Source organism: Gastrolobium bilobum, unplaced genomic scaffold (assembly GCF_033153095.1).
Source record: "Gastrolobium bilobum isolate Gb01-03AN ecotype WA unplaced genomic scaffold, APGP_CSIRO_Gbil_v1 utg20433, whole genome shotgun sequence".
Classification (NCBI taxonomy): domain Eukaryota; kingdom Viridiplantae; phylum Streptophyta; class Magnoliopsida; order Fabales; family Fabaceae; genus Gastrolobium; species Gastrolobium bilobum.
The window spans coordinates 140,680-160,150 of NW_026896419.1; the positions used below are offsets into that span (position 1 = coordinate 140,680).

The 19,471-nt window shown below is 36.4% G+C and overlaps 1 protein-coding gene across 2 annotated transcripts; it reads right to left on the reverse strand.

The window, feature by feature from the left end:
• Positions 1-1,442: 1,442 nt before the first annotated feature.
• On the reverse strand, positions 1,443-19,129 carry LOC133299627 (phosphatidylinositol 4-kinase beta 1-like). 2 transcript variants are annotated; one of them, XM_061499108.1, is made up of 16 exons: positions 17,117-19,129; positions 13,860-14,048; positions 13,672-13,720; positions 12,845-12,977; positions 12,252-12,738; positions 11,752-11,832; positions 11,548-11,667; positions 10,606-10,675; positions 9,669-9,766; positions 9,478-9,582; positions 5,185-5,238; positions 4,890-5,033; positions 4,728-4,781; positions 4,550-4,624; positions 2,305-2,388; positions 1,443-2,213 (listed from the first exon to the last, which is right to left on the reverse strand). In XM_061499108.1, the coding sequence occupies exons 1-16, from the start codon at positions 18,590-18,592 to the stop codon at positions 2,112-2,114; spliced, it is 3,321 nt and encodes a 1,106-aa protein (XP_061355092.1). In that variant the 5' UTR covers positions 18,593-19,129; the 3' UTR covers positions 1,443-2,111. The 2 variants fall into 2 exon arrangements, 1 of the variants encoding a protein (XP_061355092.1); XR_009749957.1 differs by lacking the exons at positions 1,443-2,213; positions 2,305-2,388; positions 4,550-4,624; ... (1 more) ...; positions 4,890-5,033; positions 5,185-5,238 and having other exon boundaries at positions 9,669-9,833.
• Positions 19,130-19,471: the final 342 nt, after the last annotated feature.

Genomic DNA, 19,471 nt, shown 5'->3' on the forward strand with positions numbered 1-19,471 from the left:
CACATTTTTTAAATCTTTTACTATAAACAATTTGAGATATCAATAGTTGAGAGGTTAATTTATTTTTTTTACTGGTGTAAGAATAGAAAGTCTGACATGTAATTTTGGTCATTAATTTATTTGTATCTAATAACTAACATATATAATAAGGGTTTAATGTCTCTTATGTTATAAGAAATTTTTATTTTCCGCACACATAGAAATGTATAGGGTTCATTTATTTTTTCTCTTTTCTCTTCACATGACCCTACATGGTCATACACACTTTTATATGTGTAGGAAATAGTTTTATCTCCTATAACATAAGACATATTAAACTTATATAATAAAAAACAGTCAAAAGAGAAAGAATATCATTAAAGTGTTTTTTTTTAAAAATAATTAAAATTGAAGTAGCAATAGGATATTGAAAAATCCGAAGTACTTACCTACCAAAAAAAATTAAAATCCGAAGTACTAATAGGCCTTTAATGTAAAAATCACCTGGCAAAAATAAATAAATGAAATGAACTCAATAAATAGTCTAAGTAATTCTTTTTCTCTAATTAAAAATTAAAAAATAAATATTTACTTGGAATTGGAAGTGGATTGCTATCATAGACAAACTTTACCTGCAATATTAAACTGTACCTTATAATTATCTCCAACCGAAAATTGTCTCAGCAATTGCTTATACCCAAAAAAAAAAATCTCGACTTTGAGTAAGAAAAATATTTACACGAAATTTTAAGATTTAGAGTAAAAATTAACATTGAAAATGACAGATACTCTCTTGCATTAGAGGCCTCAAACTCTGAATTGGAGACTTCATGATTTCTTCATGAAAAAATTTGCGAAAAGCAATTGGCCAAAATTGGCATAAACCTATGGTTGTTGTAGAAATTAACAAAAGCCAATCATGAAATATAGATCAGTAATACTGATTCGACCAGCATTTTACCCACTCCAAGATTTTGATTGACTATATTTGATTTCTCACTACTCGCTTTGATGAAATGATTAAAAATAATATGATTAATCGCATTGATAAGTGACTAACTGAAATTCAAGCGATTAAATCAAGTCATAGTTCTTAATTGTAGTCTGGTTTAACATTTAAACAAATTTGATTAAAAACAAAACGATCCAAAACAGTTACTATTGAATCGTAGCATCAGCCTTAAATATATGTATGACACGCAATTATTTGAATGTTCTTAAATCTATTATGAAATCCCTCTACTGAATAGGCACTGAATCAGCCAAACGCATAAATGTTGAACAAACAAAATTCCAAAATGAAAACAGGCATCATCAACAACATGCTTCGTGAAATCGAGAGTTGTTAAGACAGTAAATTATAAATAAAGCCACGGTTTCAGGAAAAGTAAGAACTGGGTTCCTAGCACGATGTTACCAAAACTTTATATGATTGATATGAAGGTGAACAAATTTCACCATGAAAGTAAACAAAGATCAATTACACATGATACAATGAAACATCATCAAAGAATTTCGATAACAATTTTCCAGTGTAAGTATTGAAGAATCAACTCTGGGAAGACAGACGCCATAGATAATCTGAGATCAGGAAGAGATAACAGAGCAATTCAATACTGGAGGCCTGCCCATGATAATGGATATCCAAAACGTACCATTTCAGTAAATGCTCAACAGTTCAACGCAGCCCCAAGACTTTGATGAATCAAATAGTTTAGGCACTACTCATCAACATCCAATATAAATCTGGCCTGTAGTCCCGCTAAAATCACTGTACAATTTGCACTATCTCTCAGCATTTAGGAGGCTGATGCAACTTCTCCAAGTAGAAGAGCTTCATTCACAATAAAAAAGGGGGGGAAAGATCAAAAAGACTCAGCTCGAGTAAATTTAGCCTCCTAGACTATTGAAGTACTTTTGGAGGTAGAATCTTCCTTCCACAGCCACCAGGAGAAATGAGACTGCACACTGCCTCCTATTAATTCTTACATATCACAAAAACTCTATAAAGCTATAACACAGTGAACCGACCACCCTTCAATGACTTATAAATGCAATCCTAACTCATGAGCATTCACCGTGCAAGCTTAGTCAAAAGGGAACAAGCATATGATCACCATTGACAAACTATCTCACAATATTCCATTCAAAACCCTCTGGTAATAATCATACTGCCGTGTCCGCCATGCATCCAGGCTGCTGCTAATAAGTGAAAGCACCAAAGATACACATTGCTGTCAGGAGAGAAGAAAAAACAAAAAACTGTTAACAATCACTTGCAAAAAAATTTGCAGTGAATAAAGTAACTAATATTAGTATTGAAACCTCTTCTGTTAAACTGAGATGGAATCGCTTTCTTAAGTTCTGTATTGTCCGTGGACCACCTTTAAAGCAGGGGAAACCAGAGTCCTGATACCAACATTAGAAAACAGTAGTTCAGGGAAAATTCAGCATGAATGGTACTGTATTTCCTGATTTTCTCCTCCCATGTCTATACAGATGCATAATATCAGTGAGAGGCCCACAAAAGTACTCTCACAGTTGAATGTCAAGACTAGCAAAGCTCACTTAAAATATAGGTTAAACTCAGGATCATGTTGCAAGACGAGGGGGCAAAAGACAAAAACGTTACTATCTAGTTAAAACTCGTGCTAGATGCATTAACAAGAAAAGAATAGACAAAAATGATGAGACCTTAAAAACAAACAAAAAAATAAATTGAACTCCAAGCTCCCGTGAGTGACAGCACTTTGCTAGGCCATCAGCACGTGCATTTGCTTCCAGATAAACATGATGCCACACGTGACTTATGAATAATGCAAAGCCATAAGAGTTCTCACACTCACAAAAATGTTTGTCAGATTGATTTCATGAACGATAATCTAACCAAACTAAAATGATCTAATAATCTAAATTGAATTATTTAAACGAGGTCATATAATTTAGGATAATTGGTTCATTTTGTGTCAAGTTTATACCAAATCAATTATCTTCGACTCGGTTTTCAGATTTATGATTTTTTAATCTAAGACATGAATCCTATCACCTTATTAATTCCCCAAGGTTACAATCAAGCAAAGAATCATTAACAAGGCAGGGGCAATATGGAAACCTCTATTTCTCTAACGTCTAATCAAACAGATGCAGTATAACCTTTTTGCACATATTGCTGTTTAAAGAAAAATAAGTTGCTGATAGGACCACACCCACCAGGGTGTACACTAGTAGGGGCTGTTGGGGATTGGGCCCCTCACAAGCCAAGGACGTGTGACTTATTCTTGGTGGGAGAAGCTTTTGCTAACAGATTTGGAGAGAGGAGGGGGGATAATTGTGGGTAGTCTCTTGGGAGAAGACCAGGTCCAGAACCTCTTGAAAGCTCTTCAGTTATCATTTCCTTTCTGTTATTGCTGTGATTATGTCTTCATACTGATATCATATTGATATCAGCGTTCTTAAAACAGAATACACGTTCTGAATTCCCTCTCTTACCTCACCGGATTCCAATCAGTTGCTTTTTCCTTTCACTGTGCTTGGGTTGGAAGGAAGAACACTCCCAAGACACAGAAAACTTTCTTTTTCAGCCATGCTCTAGACAAACCTAACAACCTCACCAATTTTCCATCCACTGCCTGATATCTAAAACAACTATGGTTATTCAATTGGCCAACAGTCATGCTGGATACTGCCCATATCCACCATTTCCTTACCAAAACACAAATATTTGGAACATACCATTTACTCAGAATTGCTTGTTATGATTGTCATCCTAAATAAAAAAGATAAACATTAAACATATACATGTTTTCCAACTCCTACACCTTCAATAGATATTAATTGTGTAGTGCTTGGTACTCGGGCAAAATATACTATTAGAGATTATCTTAACTATCTTATAAAATACAAAGACAGGCTCATCACAAGCTTCGGAAGAATACAGTCTTCTACCAATTTTCAAATCAGAAAACAAAATATTTCATAAGATTCATAAAATTACAATCATAAAGGAAGATATAGATTGCTATATTTTGTTTCAATTTTGTAGTTCAAAGATGTCCAATGTGCATGCATAGATTCTTAAGCACTTCATTGTCCAAGTAGTCTGTAATTTTTCTACACTCTTCAGTTTTACCGAAATTCGCTACAGGAAAAATTTCAAATAGCTTCTATTAGCAGAAGATGTGAGCATCCAATTGTTTGGAAATATCATACACTACACATCACTTCAACTCTACAAGAAGGAATGTAAATATAATGAGATATTCAATCAGTAGACAACTAGAAAGGTTATTTGAAAAGGTATAAATTTCCATCACTAAATAAGCTATGTTGGACTAGTCACTGAACATTAAACACCTTGCAATGGAAGCCAATAACAAAAAGTTGAGGTTGGCATAAGAAATTAGGGGGCAGCATGAATTAGATTTGGGCCAAGAACCAAAAGCGGACCATAACATAGAACCAGCTGTTCTGTTATGAGATATTGGAACAAATCACAAGCAGACAATGAACACAAGCAAGCTACATATTAGATGACAGAGGGACCACAGGAGGTTGCTAACATTTATATTACCTGCAACATCTCAACAAGAAGAATAATGCGCTCTGCATGCTTACGGCAAGTAAGGAAGCCTTGAATGCATAAAACCTGGATTACAAGGGACAGAGCATTGGACAAATTTAGAGCTAATGAAAGCAAAGGCAATCTGCAGACTCTAAGGATCTATCTATCTATATATATTCACCAGTACCTTGAAATAATCAAAGAACTCGCTTGGAATGCCCTCAGCATCAGAATCCATGACCTAGCACAATCACATTATCATGGTTATTGTATAGAGAAAAGTTAGAAACTGATCGAAAGGACACTCAAAATCAGATGTACAATAAACAGCAAATGGTCTCTGTTTTACCTCAAGAAGCTCTCGGGTTAATTTAAAAGGTGCACTTTCAAAATTAACACCACCAGGTGAATTGGAAAGCATGAAGCCAAAATCAATATGTATAATATGACCTTCTTCATCCATTAAGAGGTTCCCATTATGTCTATCCTTCACCTGGATGACAAGAAAGTAAAATGAGAAGTGGGTAAAACACAAACCTTCAATAACAATAAACAGCAAAATATTATGATATAAATTGCAATTTAAGCAGGTAATGCACCAGTTGTAGAGAATGCATGCATGCGCATATTAAAATGTTACACACCTGCAGAAGGTAGCAAACCAGGGAATATCCAGCCATACTTTCAACAAAGTTCCTCTGAAACAAAAAAAGTAAACAAATCATCAAATTATAACAAATGATATTTTCTCCATTTTAACATAAAATCAAGACTACAGAAAATAAAACCCAAAAAGGGCAAACTCCAATGCACAAAGCTCTCCTTATTTTGTGAGGGTAGGGATGAGGTTTGTATACAACCTTACTCTTGCACTTTTTGGAAACAGCGATTGTTTCCCAGACTCGAACCCGTATCCTTCCCCAATCACAAAGAAAACAACTTTGCAGTTACTCCAAGACTAGCCTTCAAAATACAACCCTCAACAAAATTTAACAACCCCCCCCCCCCCCCCCCCAAAAAAAATGCAGAGCTCTCCCACCTCCCTTAATATGTCCAAAAAACCCCCTTGATTTTACTGAAAAAATTAGGATTTAAGTATTGATTGACCCATGTAGCCAATCCAAGCAGGATAAGCCATTGTTATTGTTGTAGTAAATGATATAAAAAAGAAAGAGAATAAGAAAGGAATATCTACTATCCACAAATCCTCGCAAAATGTAATTCATGACTCAACCTATAAACAATAGGTAACAGAAGGAAGATAATAAGCATAACTATAAAATAAATTTTAATAGACTATTGTGAGTTGACATAGTTATCACCATAATTATCAATAACAAATGATAGCAAACCTGTTCTTCTGCCACATCATACTGCAACAACCCTCCCCAACCCCGCAAATATGTTAACTACATCCCCAACATCTCTTGATTTCTTGCAGTTTTTTTTCTATTGAAAGGTCACAGGTTCAAATCCGGAAAACAAACATTTTGCAAATATGCAAGGGTAAGGCTGCATATAAGGATTGTCCTCATCCTTATCCTCGCTAGCCGAGGTTTAATGGGGAGCGTTTTTTTAAAAACATAAAATAAGGTGTTTTCCACCACATATCTGGTTATTTTTTGGGATGTTTGTCAGGTGTTTTAAATATGAGGACATTAAATTTTCAGAGATTATGCTGAATTTTCAGGAGAAACATTTTTTGAACATAGATGTTGATGGGCCTTTAATAAAGTATCCAAGCCCATTAGTTAGGAATTAATTACATATAGATGTTTAGGGTGGTGTTTCTTTATGCTGATTGTTATTTGTAATTCGGGAATCAGGAGAGGAAATATGGAAGCTCTCAAGGCTAGGTTGTTGTCTTGGAGTGGAGTTTTTCCTTTTGTTCTTTCTATGTTTGTTATTACTTTTCAATTTAATTGTATGTTTTCATTAATACCATCAATTCTAATTGGGATCCATCAATTTGGTATCAGAGCATCTTCGATCCGGAGGTGCTTCTGGTAAATGAAAACGATGGGAGGAATCAGAGATTTTGAGCTTAAGGAAATGACGATGAAAATGGTGAAAATTATAGATGAGGCATTAGAGAAGGAAGAGTTTTAAAAAATTGAAGAAAAAAAAGAAAAAAAGAAAGAAAATGCAGCAGCAGGAAAAGAAGAAAAAGAATGAAACTCAGAAGAAGAAAAAAAGAAGAAATCGATGAAGAAAAAGAAAGAAACGGAGGAGCTGAAGGAAACGCAAAAGCGCACAAAGGAAGAATAGAGGTTGAAGAAGAACAACAACAAACAAAGGAGGAAGATTGCATTTCAAATCCTGACCCAAAGAGAAAGATAAGAGATACAAGAAAAGTCAGCTACCAAACAAGAGATGGAGGAAAGAGAGGGAGAAGAAGGTGGCGATGAAAATCATGTGTATGAGCTATCGAACTTGGACCTCCACAAAGAAGAGGATGGGTCTTCGCAGATCAGCCATGGGAAGGATAAGCCGTGAGGAGAGCACGTAGATGAGAGAGAAGATTGAGAATGGGTTACTGATCTAGGTTGTATGGCACAAGGGGTTGAAGAAAGGGAGGAGTGGATACGGGTCAGATCCATAACGGGTTGGGCGAGTTACAGATATGGGGTTGAAGTTGAATGTCACTCGCTGCTGGCTTGGTCAAACAGGGCCAGTACCCACTTTGAGATGCAGCCTATTCTGGGTTATAATTTAGAATGCAACGGACCAAGGAAAATGGGCCAACCTGAAACAAATGGGATAGGAGGAAATGGAAAAAATAGGTTTTCAATTGGGCAATCTTTAAAGACTAGCGTGACAAACCAAGGGGGAGCTGCTGGTATTTGCAACCCGAGCATGAATGGAGGAGGAAGAGCGGCTAAGATCCATTGCCTCAGGCCGGAGGAGCTCAACGACGAACTACGATGCAATCTTCGTTTCCACTGCAATGCGCCTTTCTCGTCGGATTATGTGAGCCAGAATCAACACCTCTTTGTTGGGGCTGGAGCGATGGTGCAAGGCAAAGCCGAAACTACGAACGGTGGCCAAAATGGATGTTGTGGACTGCGATTTCACCGATTGACGCGGGAGGTGCTTAAAGACAGGGGAAGACAAAGCCTATGTTTCAGGTGGGATGCTCCTTTTTTTCCTTCTCTGATTGCTTCTTCGATTTGTTCTTTTTTTCTGCTCTCTTTTCTTGATCTTCTTTTTCTTCTCCAATTCTTTTTTCTGTTTCGTTTCTTCTTTTTTTTTCAACTTTTGTTTCTTTGATTCTCGCTTTTTTTCTTCTTCTGCAAAACAAGGATCGATGCGCTCTATTAACGTCCAAATTGTTTTTTGAAGTTGATGAAAAGCGTCTTCAACTCGATTCATTCCTTCTTCCACTCGATCCATGCTTGCTTCCAATCGATCCAAGCTCCTCTCCATTTTGTTCACTTTGTTATCCATTCTTTTTTTTTTCTTTTTTTAGATCCGGAACAGAAACACCCTTAGATCGGAAGTGCTCTGATACCAAATTGATGGAACCCAGAAAAATACACTATTGAATTCATTAACAATGGAGGCATAGCCTCTTTTTACATACACTAATACAATATAAAACGCAGAAAATCTCAACTCCCCCTCAAACCAAATACCTAGGCTTAAGAGTTCCCTAGAGGTCTCCTAATTTCCCCACTAAACCAGTATTCAATTCATGCATAACAGAAACATCACCCTAAACTTCTATATATACTAATTCTCAGATAGTAATGGGCTTGGATTATTCAGCCAGCCCATTATCGATTGGAGGCTGTTGCATTTATCTCTGTTACAGAGGTTCCATTTACAAAGCTCGATTGACCATGACAAACAATTTGAGATGTTGTCCTTTCCTCTTCGCTATATTGATGATGAAGTGATTGAAGCAACATTACTGAATGGGTTACGAGGAGAAATTCGTGAAGACGTGAATATGGATTTTGTTGATGACTTAGGTCAGATGATGGTTTTGGCCCAAAGAAAAAAAGAAAGAGAGGCTGTTTGGGGTCAAATTGGATCAATGGGTGGACGAGTTCTAGGAGGAACAGGTCATGGTGATGGGATTTACATTAGGGAAGCCTTGACTCATAATTGAGCCAATGGTGGATGGGAAAATAGGCCCGATTCAGCCAATGATAAGACATCCCATGTATCTCTGACCATTTATATAACTCATGAATTGAAGCTACCAATGTGGTCAAGATGCTTCAAACAATGCGATCCAGGTGGAATCCTAGTCTCTTCCTTCACCTTGAGGACAAGGTGAATTTTGAAGGGGAAATATTGATGGGCCTTTAATAAGTATCCAAGCCCATCAATTAGGAATTAGTTATATATAGATGTTTAGGGTGGGGTTTCTTTATGCTGATTGTTATTTGTAAATCGGGAATTAGGATGGGGAACTAGAAGAGTAAATAGGGAAGCTCTCAAGGCTAGGATGTTGTCTTGAAGTGGAGTTTTTCCTCTTGTTTTTTCTATGTTTATTATTACTTTTCTGCAATTTAACTATATTTTTTCTAAATATGCTAAACTACATTTTTATGAAAAGTTGGTATTTTAAAATCTTTTCTGTCATCAGGCTTGTCTGGTTGAATTAAATATTAATATTCAGCCTATGCGCTGGTCATGGATCATAAGGTGGATCACAAGTTCGTGACAAAGAAAGAATACACAAAGAAGAAAGATAAGATATCCTCCTTAGATAAACTAATAGGAAAACAAACAACCAAGACAAACAAATTTATATTCAGCTCTTTTGTTTCCGTGAATGTTTTATAGGTCTAATTAAGAAAACATGAAATTAGAATGTCAAACAAATATATGCTTGTGGAAAAAATGTCCAATCAAGAATTTATTGCAAGTTATAAGATGAACGATGTCAGTCCATAATAATGCAGAGTATCTCATCTCTACATTACCTGGGCAAGTTTAAAACTCGGAGAATCTTCTTGATACTTGGCAATGAAGAATTCACGTAAACTTGAGATGTTGGGATATCTACTCTTGATAGAATGTAGAGAAGCCTACAAATCATATATATTTTTAATGATTAGTAAATATAAAATTGTAGATGTTACAATAAATTTGGAATGTGCAAGCACAGAATTACCGTATCTGGAATTGTTTCAATAAGAGCTGTGTAAGAAGAAGTACATAAAACTTCATAAGGGCGTAACCAGAGAGGTAGACCAGCTTCTTGGAAAATATCTGGCATCAAAATCTAATGACTGTAAGCAACACAAACAGACAAGAGTCTGCTGCATCCTGGTGTAATCTGGTATCATAGCATAGGAAAATAAGATCTAATCATGCTTCATCAACAATTCATGGGTGCATCCAACCTGTTCACTAGATAATTTCATTCTTGCTTTTACATACTTCCACTTTAATTTACAACTACCCCATTGGAAACTGCAATCAAGTAGATTTAGCATATCTCAATGTGCACATCCGAAAAATGGAACTAAAACTGAGATAAAAAAATCAAACATTTGCTCGTAGAAGATAAAGGACTTTAGCTGACTTGTAATGGCCTGTTTTTCCCCTTTAAATAACAGAAAAATGAAAAGAGAATGAACTTTCTGAATAGTTTGTAAAACCTTCTTAGCTGCTTTACAAAATTAAAATTATTAAGGATCATATGGATCCCAAAAGACATTTTCATTCTCTTCTCTTAATGCAGAATGCATAACCAATGAAAAATCTCGATTTCTGTCATTCAGGGCATACTAAATCTATGCATGCATAGGAAATTCTAAAACAACATTTATTCAAAGAAAATTAGTCTTAAAAATAGGGGTAGCCTGGTGCTAAAAAGCTCCAGCTATGTGCAGGATCCAGGGAAATATAGGATATATCTTATTTGACCATAATCATAATTTCATAAATAAATATAAAGGTATTGTGGAAATCAAATACCAAAAGAGAAAATAATATAAAAAAAATATGTATTTGCACCATAATGAATATCATTGGAATTTAGAACAAAGAATTGTTAAATTCTGAATAGGAAGGGGCAAAGGAAAAGTCTGAAAGAAACCACCTACCATAGAAGTGTGAAATAAGTTGAACTGCCAGATGCTCCTGCCTACAATCGTCCCCACTCTTTACAATAACCTACGTGAAAAGGGGAAATTGTGCTATCATGCTCAAAAGAATTGTTGCCTTAAAGCACACATTCTCAAACAGAATAATCAAATAACTCATCTAGAACAAAAACTGACCATATTTTACACTTTACAGAACCATATTGATAAAGTAAAGAAAGACATGATAGTGAGGCTTTCAACACATTGGAAAAATCAAGGTCTTTTCTGCCAAATATAGATACTATTTCCCGACTCTATTATGTGAATTACATCATGATATGTGCCAATACAGAGGTACATCATAATCTCTAACAGCACACAAAGAATGAAGGAAATATTTCATTAATAGCAACGTGAAGACAACATTTTCATGGCTAGCCCATTTTCCTAACTAGATTCTTCAATGCTAAAATGTTATGTATTATCCAAAAAGCAAGCTTGTCCGAAAAGTTTGTCAACCTTTCTTATAGTTGCCCCGCTGGAGAACATTCTTTCAGATTGTTGTTCCATTGATATTGTCAAGTATAATTATAAAAACCATTAAGAAAATACTTTGACAGCAATATTTTTCAGAAAAATATTGAATGCACTGCACCTTAATATGTGATAAAAAGTATGATGTGTAACAGCACAACATTCTCAACCCCACTAGAAACTACAATCTGTTACAATTACAAACAATATTTTTCGACTTGGATAAATAGATCAAACAGAAAATCAGTAAATAAACTAAACACTTTTCTTTAGGTAATAAGAAATGAATGATCAAGAGATACGTGGGTGCCATTCTTTATATCTGTTACGCATACCATTTATATTTATGATTTAAATTCATGTCTTCTTGAATTTACAAAAGAATGACATCTAAAGCAAAATCTTTTGATTGATAAATATACTTACAGATCGCAAGTACCATCCAGGTAATTTCCCATATATAGAAGCCTTTTGTATCCTCTCTTTCTTTGCCTCCCAAAGTTCACCAGACAAGGCATCACTGGCTTTGGGAGTAATTCCATTAGCCTGTTCAAAGGAATCATGTCAGGTATAACAACCTGCATATTTCTAAGGTTAAACAAAATAAAAATCACAAAAATAATGTTTTACCATTGGTTGTGCATCTGATGAATCTTGACCAGCACCTTTCAAAGGGAGTCCAAGAGGTGCCTCCCCTTTTGCTGCCGCAGCCTAGCAAATTTGAAATGTTAGCAAAAATTAAATTGTAACATGACCGAAAAATGCCAAATAAAGACATGAACGATCAATTTGTCATAAGATATTAGACATTGATACAATGAAATTAGAAGTTTGAAGCTAAGGAAAAGGATAAAGTTGCTCGGAAGTTGACAACTTGGCATATTATTGGTTTACAAGCCAATGACAGTAAAACGGTTTTAATTACAATAAACAAGAATAGTAGGAATCAGAACTAATTTTTGAGTACATTCCATAGATATCTGAGAATTAGTCTGAAGGAGAAACTTGGCTAACCTTCTTTACAAGTCTGACAGCAAATGAGAACTTAAAAAATGAAGCTCAATAGTAACATTGACCAAAATAATATGAATAGCAGCCTCAATATCCCTAAACATCACTCCAAGACTGACCTTTACTTCCTCTATTGCCACTGTACTTGGAACACGGCGATGTTCCTTCCGCCGTCGTGGTGCTTGATCCTCAATATCTTCCATTCTAACCCCAGGATCAGCTTTCAATACTACACGTACCCACTCCACATCAATGTCATGTCCTGCTCTTGCCATTTCTCGTACACTCTCTCTACAATTTGAAGCAGGATGCTGACTATCACCACGTAGATCCACTTCAGTCTTCTCCAGCAGACCATGTAATTGTGTTTCCACAGAAAGATTCAAACTAACAAATTTGACTTTTGCCTCAGATGCATGGGTCATTGCCAGGTCAATAGCCTGAGCAGTTGATCTGGACATCCTATCATTGCTATTACGATATGCCTCTTGTGCTGACCATAATGGATAAGCCCAGGGGGGTGGTTTTTGCAAGAAAGCATCTCCATTCGCCAAAGGAATTCCACCTTTAGAAAGTTTCTGAGAACTGGATGTGTCCTTGGAATTACTACAACAAATGTTTTGCAGGAAGGGGAATATATCAGAAATATGATTCTCATTTTACTAACTGCACTATTTTCCACAACGCATGAGGATTATTATCCAAGCAATACCTTGGCATTTCGCATTTCAAAACTTCAACACAAATCAGGTAAGGCGCCTTCTCCCTAGAATTCAAGAGAACAGCTTCATCTTCAGGTATATGAAGCACACGGTACATGCCCTTTCCCAATGGAAAACAAACTCCTAGGAATATAGGAAAAGCAAGACTCATATACAAGCAAGAAGATAAATGAAAACCATAAGCAAATGGAACAGTAGCATAATTGGCACACCAAAAAGTGACAATTTTAAAGTAAAGAACTAAAATAGGCAACAATTTCCACAACATATTTACATAATATAAAAACTTCTCAGCAGTTCCTCTAATAAATAGGCCCCTAATAAACACCATAATGATGGTTTCTAAACATTAATTCCTAGATAAATGACAAAACATATGTTAGATGTAAGGAAAATTTCACCATTTTGTTAGATGTAACATTAATTTCACCAATAAACTTCACCAACAAAAAAGATCTCTGCCCATCTGCTTGACAACCAAACCATGTATCAAGGTAATATTCCAAAAAATAAGAGAAACAAACATTCTCTGACTCTTCACCACTAAAGGGAGCACATTTTCTGTGTTATGGGAGTACATACTCCCTTACTAAAAAAGGAAAAAAAAGGGGATATGGGAGGAAATAACCATAAAGCCATGGATAGTGTAATTATATTATTTTTTTCATATTTGGTAAAGGATGCCCAGTACTCCCGTAGCACTGGAAATATTTTCCTCTAAAGGTGGCACTACTGCCATTGAAACACCATAAATAGTGGAATCGATTGAGCACTACTGAACATCACTAAACTAATCTCATTAACAGTTAAGAAGTACCTCCAGTATTCTGAGCCTCTGTTAAATGTAAATTGATCTCTGCAAGCGACTTGAAACACAGGAATATCAAAGAATATGTGTCAGAAGCATTAGAATGTAACAGGTTCAAACATGTATGAAAAAACCTACATATTTCCACTATGTGGATTAGATAAAGAAAACATCAAAGAAAAATGTAAGGTAATAACCTCAAGCAGAGCACATTTGCGATCTTCAATTGGAAATACATCCACTAACCCAAAAGATGTTTCACATAATGACAGCACAAAATCCAATGACTCATGGTAAGCTCCTTTCCGGAACTGCGATGGATTAATTGGAAGTGGAGGCTTTGTTCGTAATTTATCATTTTGCTGCGTTGGCGATCCAGGACGCTTCTGCCAAAGTAACATGATAAAATCCAACTGAGGCATAATAACATAATATTTGGCAAATTGCTTTTTATCTAATATTAAAATCCAGCAAAAATATGAAGACAATGAAAACAGACTTCAGAATGCACAATACCGATGTTACTCATCTAACTCTAACCCACACAACTATTATCAGATACATCACTAATAAGGATCATTTCCTCAAGCCTCTATCATGTGTGCAATATGTCATGCATCCATGTAAAGCTGATCCCTTATTTTCGGGGGTGATTTGGCTTCTAATTCTCTAATTTTGGCTACCTTATTGTGGCTTATGAGTATGCCTGACGACAATTTCAAAGTTTTCATTGATCCAGTGGCAAGGACCAATGGTAGCATCACAGATAGTGCCTCTTCAACAACAGTGTTGGTTGAATTGATTCCATCTAATGCAAAAATCACTGACAGGAAGTTGGGTGGTGATGGCGTGAATTACCCTCAGTGGAAGAAGATGATTGAGATGTATTTGAAAGGCCATAGTAAGGAAGATCACCTTACTCAAAATGGTCCAAATGTGGCTACTAAAGACTTGTGGATACAAGAGGATATGCAGCTGTACTCACAAATTAAGTGGACCAGAGATCCTCAAGTAGATGATATTATCCTGAAGAAAGGTTCTTGGTCGATTCCTGATTATTAGCTTCTGATTAAAGTTATCATTGACTCATTGAACTCTATTGGTTATTCACTACTCTAAAACCTTCCCTCTTGTCGAGGATCAACTCTCCAAAAAGCTTAGATTGTTAAGTGAAGGCACATGAATGATTTTATATTATATATCAAACCATGCTTAAAGCTTCGTCACTGATTTATATCTTTAAGTCATCCCCTCCCACAAGAACCCCTTGGGCTTGAAGCGTGAACAATGCACAAACCCGCTTCCCTTGTGTTAAAATTTTCATCGTTTCTAATTAGAAGAATGGTGGCAGGGGTCAAACTCTAGACCATAAGTGGTACATGGGTGCCCAAAACCTTCGCAAGGGATGCTTCCCATCAATAAGCTAAGCAACAAACCACAATAAATGGGGTTGAGACCACAAGTCAACCCAAAATCTTAACGCATTAAGTTTTATGAGTCTTTCCACTTATATAGCTCTCATTTGATCCATTCTTCACCAATATGGGACTTCACCTCACACACTTGAATTTTCAATATTCTACCCTCAAGTGTAGGCCCAACCTTATGCTCTCGCGTAAGGCCAAGTCTCTAAGGAAGCCTCTTCAAGTTTGGAGTTACACTAGCCTCTGTGGAGGCCTGTCCAAATACTCCACCATCTCGAAATACGTGGCACAGCTAAACCATTGTCTCTAATACCATGTCAAGAACCAAATTTCCCAAAAGCTTAAGTTGTTGGGTGAAGACACATTAATAATTTTATATTATATTTCTAATCATGGTGAAAAGTTCGTCACCGACTCACCGGCTTATATCTCTAACATCTCTCATGATTATGTTGGCTTTTATTCCTTGGTTCATCTCATTGTTGGTCATTGCACCAACTTGATGTTAAGAATGCCTTTTTCCATGGTGATTTAGAGGAAGAAATCAATATGGAGCAACAATTTGACTTTATTGCTTAGGAGTACGTGAAAAAGTTTGTCGACTTAAATAATCCGTATATAGATTGAAACAATCTCCAAATTCTTGGTTTAGAAGAGTAGCTATGAGTACTCTATCTTTTGTCGACAATCCAAGGAAGGTTAGTTTATGTTGATGTCTTGATGACATAGTAAATTGGGAAGCAACACATTTGGTATTGCAAAAATCAAAAGCTTCTTTCAAACCGATTTCAAACAAAAAATCCTAGGCCCTTTAAAGTATTTCTTAGGATATGAAGTAAGGAGAAGCAAAAAGAAGATTATCTCTCTCAACGAAATCAAGTTCTTAATCTCCTTTCTAAGGTTGGCATGTTGGAGCTAGTAGACCTTGTGATATTTTGTGATACTCAAATGGTTCCAAATGTGAAACTAACTGCAGATGATGGAGAGTTACAATCTTAACAAGAATGTACAAGAAGTTATTTGGTAAACTTAACTATTGTACTATGACACGTCTATAATTTCTTTCCTAGTAGGTGTAGTCAGTCAGTTCATGTCATCTCCTCAAAGTTCTCAATCGAATGAGGTTTTGCACATCTTGAGGTGTTTGAAAAGAGCTCCAAGTCATAAAATTCTTTATAAAGAGAATGGGCATAGTAGAGTATAAGGTTATCATGAGGCAGACTGGCTGAGTATCATATAGATCTTAAATCAACCTCTAGTTCTTGTATGTACCTTGGAGGAAAGTTAATTTCTGGAAAAATAAGAAACAAAATGTGGTAGTGAGATCAAGAAGTCTGAATATCGAGCAATGGGCCAAACTTCTTGTGAGTTATTATGGGTGCATCTTCTATTCAATGAGATTGGGTAGCATACAATGGCCCTCTACCTATGAAACTTTGGAGTGACAATCAAGCTACCATTCACATTGCCTTGAAGCCAGTGTTTCATGAAAGAATAACACACATAAAAGTCGATTGTCATTTTATTCAAGAAAAAACACAGCAATGAGTTGTGTTTATTGGACATATGTTAACTAGAGAACAGATAATTGACATCTTCATGAAGGAACTTAACGAGAGTAGGGTTGATTACCTTTTGTAAAAGTTGGTCATCATCAACATCTCTGATCCAACTTGAGAGGAATGTTGAGAACTAAGTGTACTACGAATGTGATTAATGTGCAGAGGGTATTTATGTCCTCGGCACTATATTGTACAGCTAGCATTACTACATTGACTGCTAGCCTGATTTAATAAATAAAAATGCAGAGACCTGCACCCACATTCGGTCCAGTTTTCCCAAATATATTTCTAGTTTACAACTGTAAAATGGACATTTTATCATTTTGTCCTAGTGCAATTAAGACGTTTGTATGATTAAAAATGAAATTATTTGGCATGTCTGAATATGGATTCTGCTCATTTTTTTGGTTTGCTTTTCACCAATATACAAATAAACTAAATGTTAGTTGTTATAAATACTCAACAGACCTCCTTTTGCTTCTTTGACACCAATAGCTCTGAATCTTCAATTGAACGGTCACGATCTCTAAACAGTTTGCGGAAAAAATTCTCCGTACCTGGACTACTTTCAAGCAAGCCACCATTGTTGTTTTCATTGGCTGAACTACTTTTACCATCCTCATGGTGCCCACGAAATAGTCTTTTGAACAAAGAAAAATCAGAAGGCTCTTCCTCAACATTGGTAGTAGCGTCTTCAATTTTATCATTTGTATCTTTCTTGTCCTCAAATTTATCCTTAAAGAATTTCCTGAAAAACCCTTCTTTTTCATCCTCTTCAGAAGGCATCACACATTTCTCTTCAGAATTAGCAGTATCTCCTTCATCATTTCCATCCTTCTTATCTTCAAATTTCTCTCTCAAAAACTTTCGGAAAAATCCCTCCTTCTCTTCATCTTCCATTGTTTTAGTGAGTGTTTTATCCTCGGAATCATTCTTGCTATCACGAAACAATCTCTTAAAAAATCCCTCTGAACTTGAGGCCAAATCCTCATCTTCACCTTTACTGTCCCTTAAGAGCCTTTTAAAGAATCCATCCTTTTCAGAGTCTTCATCATCTCCTCTGCTATCCCTTAAGAGCCTTTTGAAGAAATTATCCTTTTCAGAGTCTTCATCATATTTCTCAGATGACTTACGAAAGAGAAAAGCATCTCGAATTTTTTGGCCCAACTCATCATCACCTTTGCTATCTCTTAAAAGCCTCTTGAAAAAACCATCCTTTTCAGAATCATCATCATCTTTCTCTACTGACTTCCTAAAAAGCAAAGCATCTCTTACCTTTGGACCTGGCATAAATTTCTTAAATAACTTGTTTTCATCAGGAGATTGCGGACTACCATCCCCTTGCAAATTGTTCCCCGAAGAAGGCGTAAATGACAAAGACCTCTGAGTAGGCGGTGAAGATGTTAGCGACAACAACCGCTGTTTTGATGAAAATATCTTATTCAAAACTTGGTTCTTACCTCCAGGGCTTGAAGGTGCACCTTGAGGCCGTATCAGGGGTGGCCACTCAGCCATCAAGGTGGCTGCAATCTGGCACTTCTCCTGAATCCTACTAATCCCTTCATTATCATCCGAGTCCTCAAGCTCCGCCAATAAGAACCAATGTACCTTCAAAGCAATCTTAAGCGACTTAGAACACACATCTATGACAAACTTATCCAAAGACGGGCTCGGCTTGTGTATCATCATGTAACAAACTTGGAACAAATAACTCTCAATCCCGTGCAAGGGAAGTGTATACATTCTATTACACAAATAATCACGAACCCCGGAGTGATCATGTTTGTACAAGTAGCTAACAGCAATCCACTCGCAGAAGAACGAGGAATCAAAGAACCTGATGAGCCAACCATTTTCACTGGACTCACTGGTCAGATTGGACCTCGAAACAATTTCCCTTGGTTCATCTGCCTCCCTACGATTCAATCCTAAAAGCCTCACCATCCTCAATGTACCATCATCAACCCCCCCAAGGGAAAACCGAGACCAACCCTTGTCTCGTTTCAGCCAAAAAAAAACCACCCTGATTTCAATTAAATCACCAGCTAAAGCATTCTAAGCCCCTCAATTATAAACCCTACAAATCCCTAAAACCTTCGCTGAAAACCCTAATCCTCTCACGAACCCAAATCGCCACCCTCATCGCTTGTCCGATTCGGGCGTCTACTGCAATTTAGCAGAAGAAACCCTTGCATCGATCATGGAAACGATAGAACAACACAATCCACGCTTTCTCTTGAGCAAAATGAGGGCACCGAATATTGAAGCTGTAGCAGGAACAATTGGGGAATATTTTCCCCCTAGAAATCGCAACGCGGCTTCAATTCGAGGAAATGAAGGTATCTAAATTGCGTGATAGGTGAAATGTGAATCTGATTCTAACTGCACGAGAAAATGGAATTGAATCGAATTGCGCAATGGATCTCCGCGCCTTGTTCCAAACGACAACGTTTTGATGGCGGTGGTTACGGTTGCACTGGCAATCATGCGGTGGTGGTGGTCGTTGTCGACGTTTCTTTGTTATAGAGAGAAGAACGACAAAGGTGAGGTACGAAATAATTAAAAGAGAAAAAAAAAATTGCAAAGATGCGCACTCCTAGGCTCGGGGGGAACGATTAATTTCCCTCCAATTCCAATTAAAGTGAATTTTACGTTATTGGAAAATAATTTAAATATTCATCATTAATATACTAAATACTTTCGAAAAATAAAATAAAGTGCAAACGTTCGCCATTGATGTTAAAATTAAAATATTCTTTTTTCTTTTTTCTTTTTTCCACCAAACGCCAAGACAAGTTATTCTGTTAATTTTTGTTGTCCTTC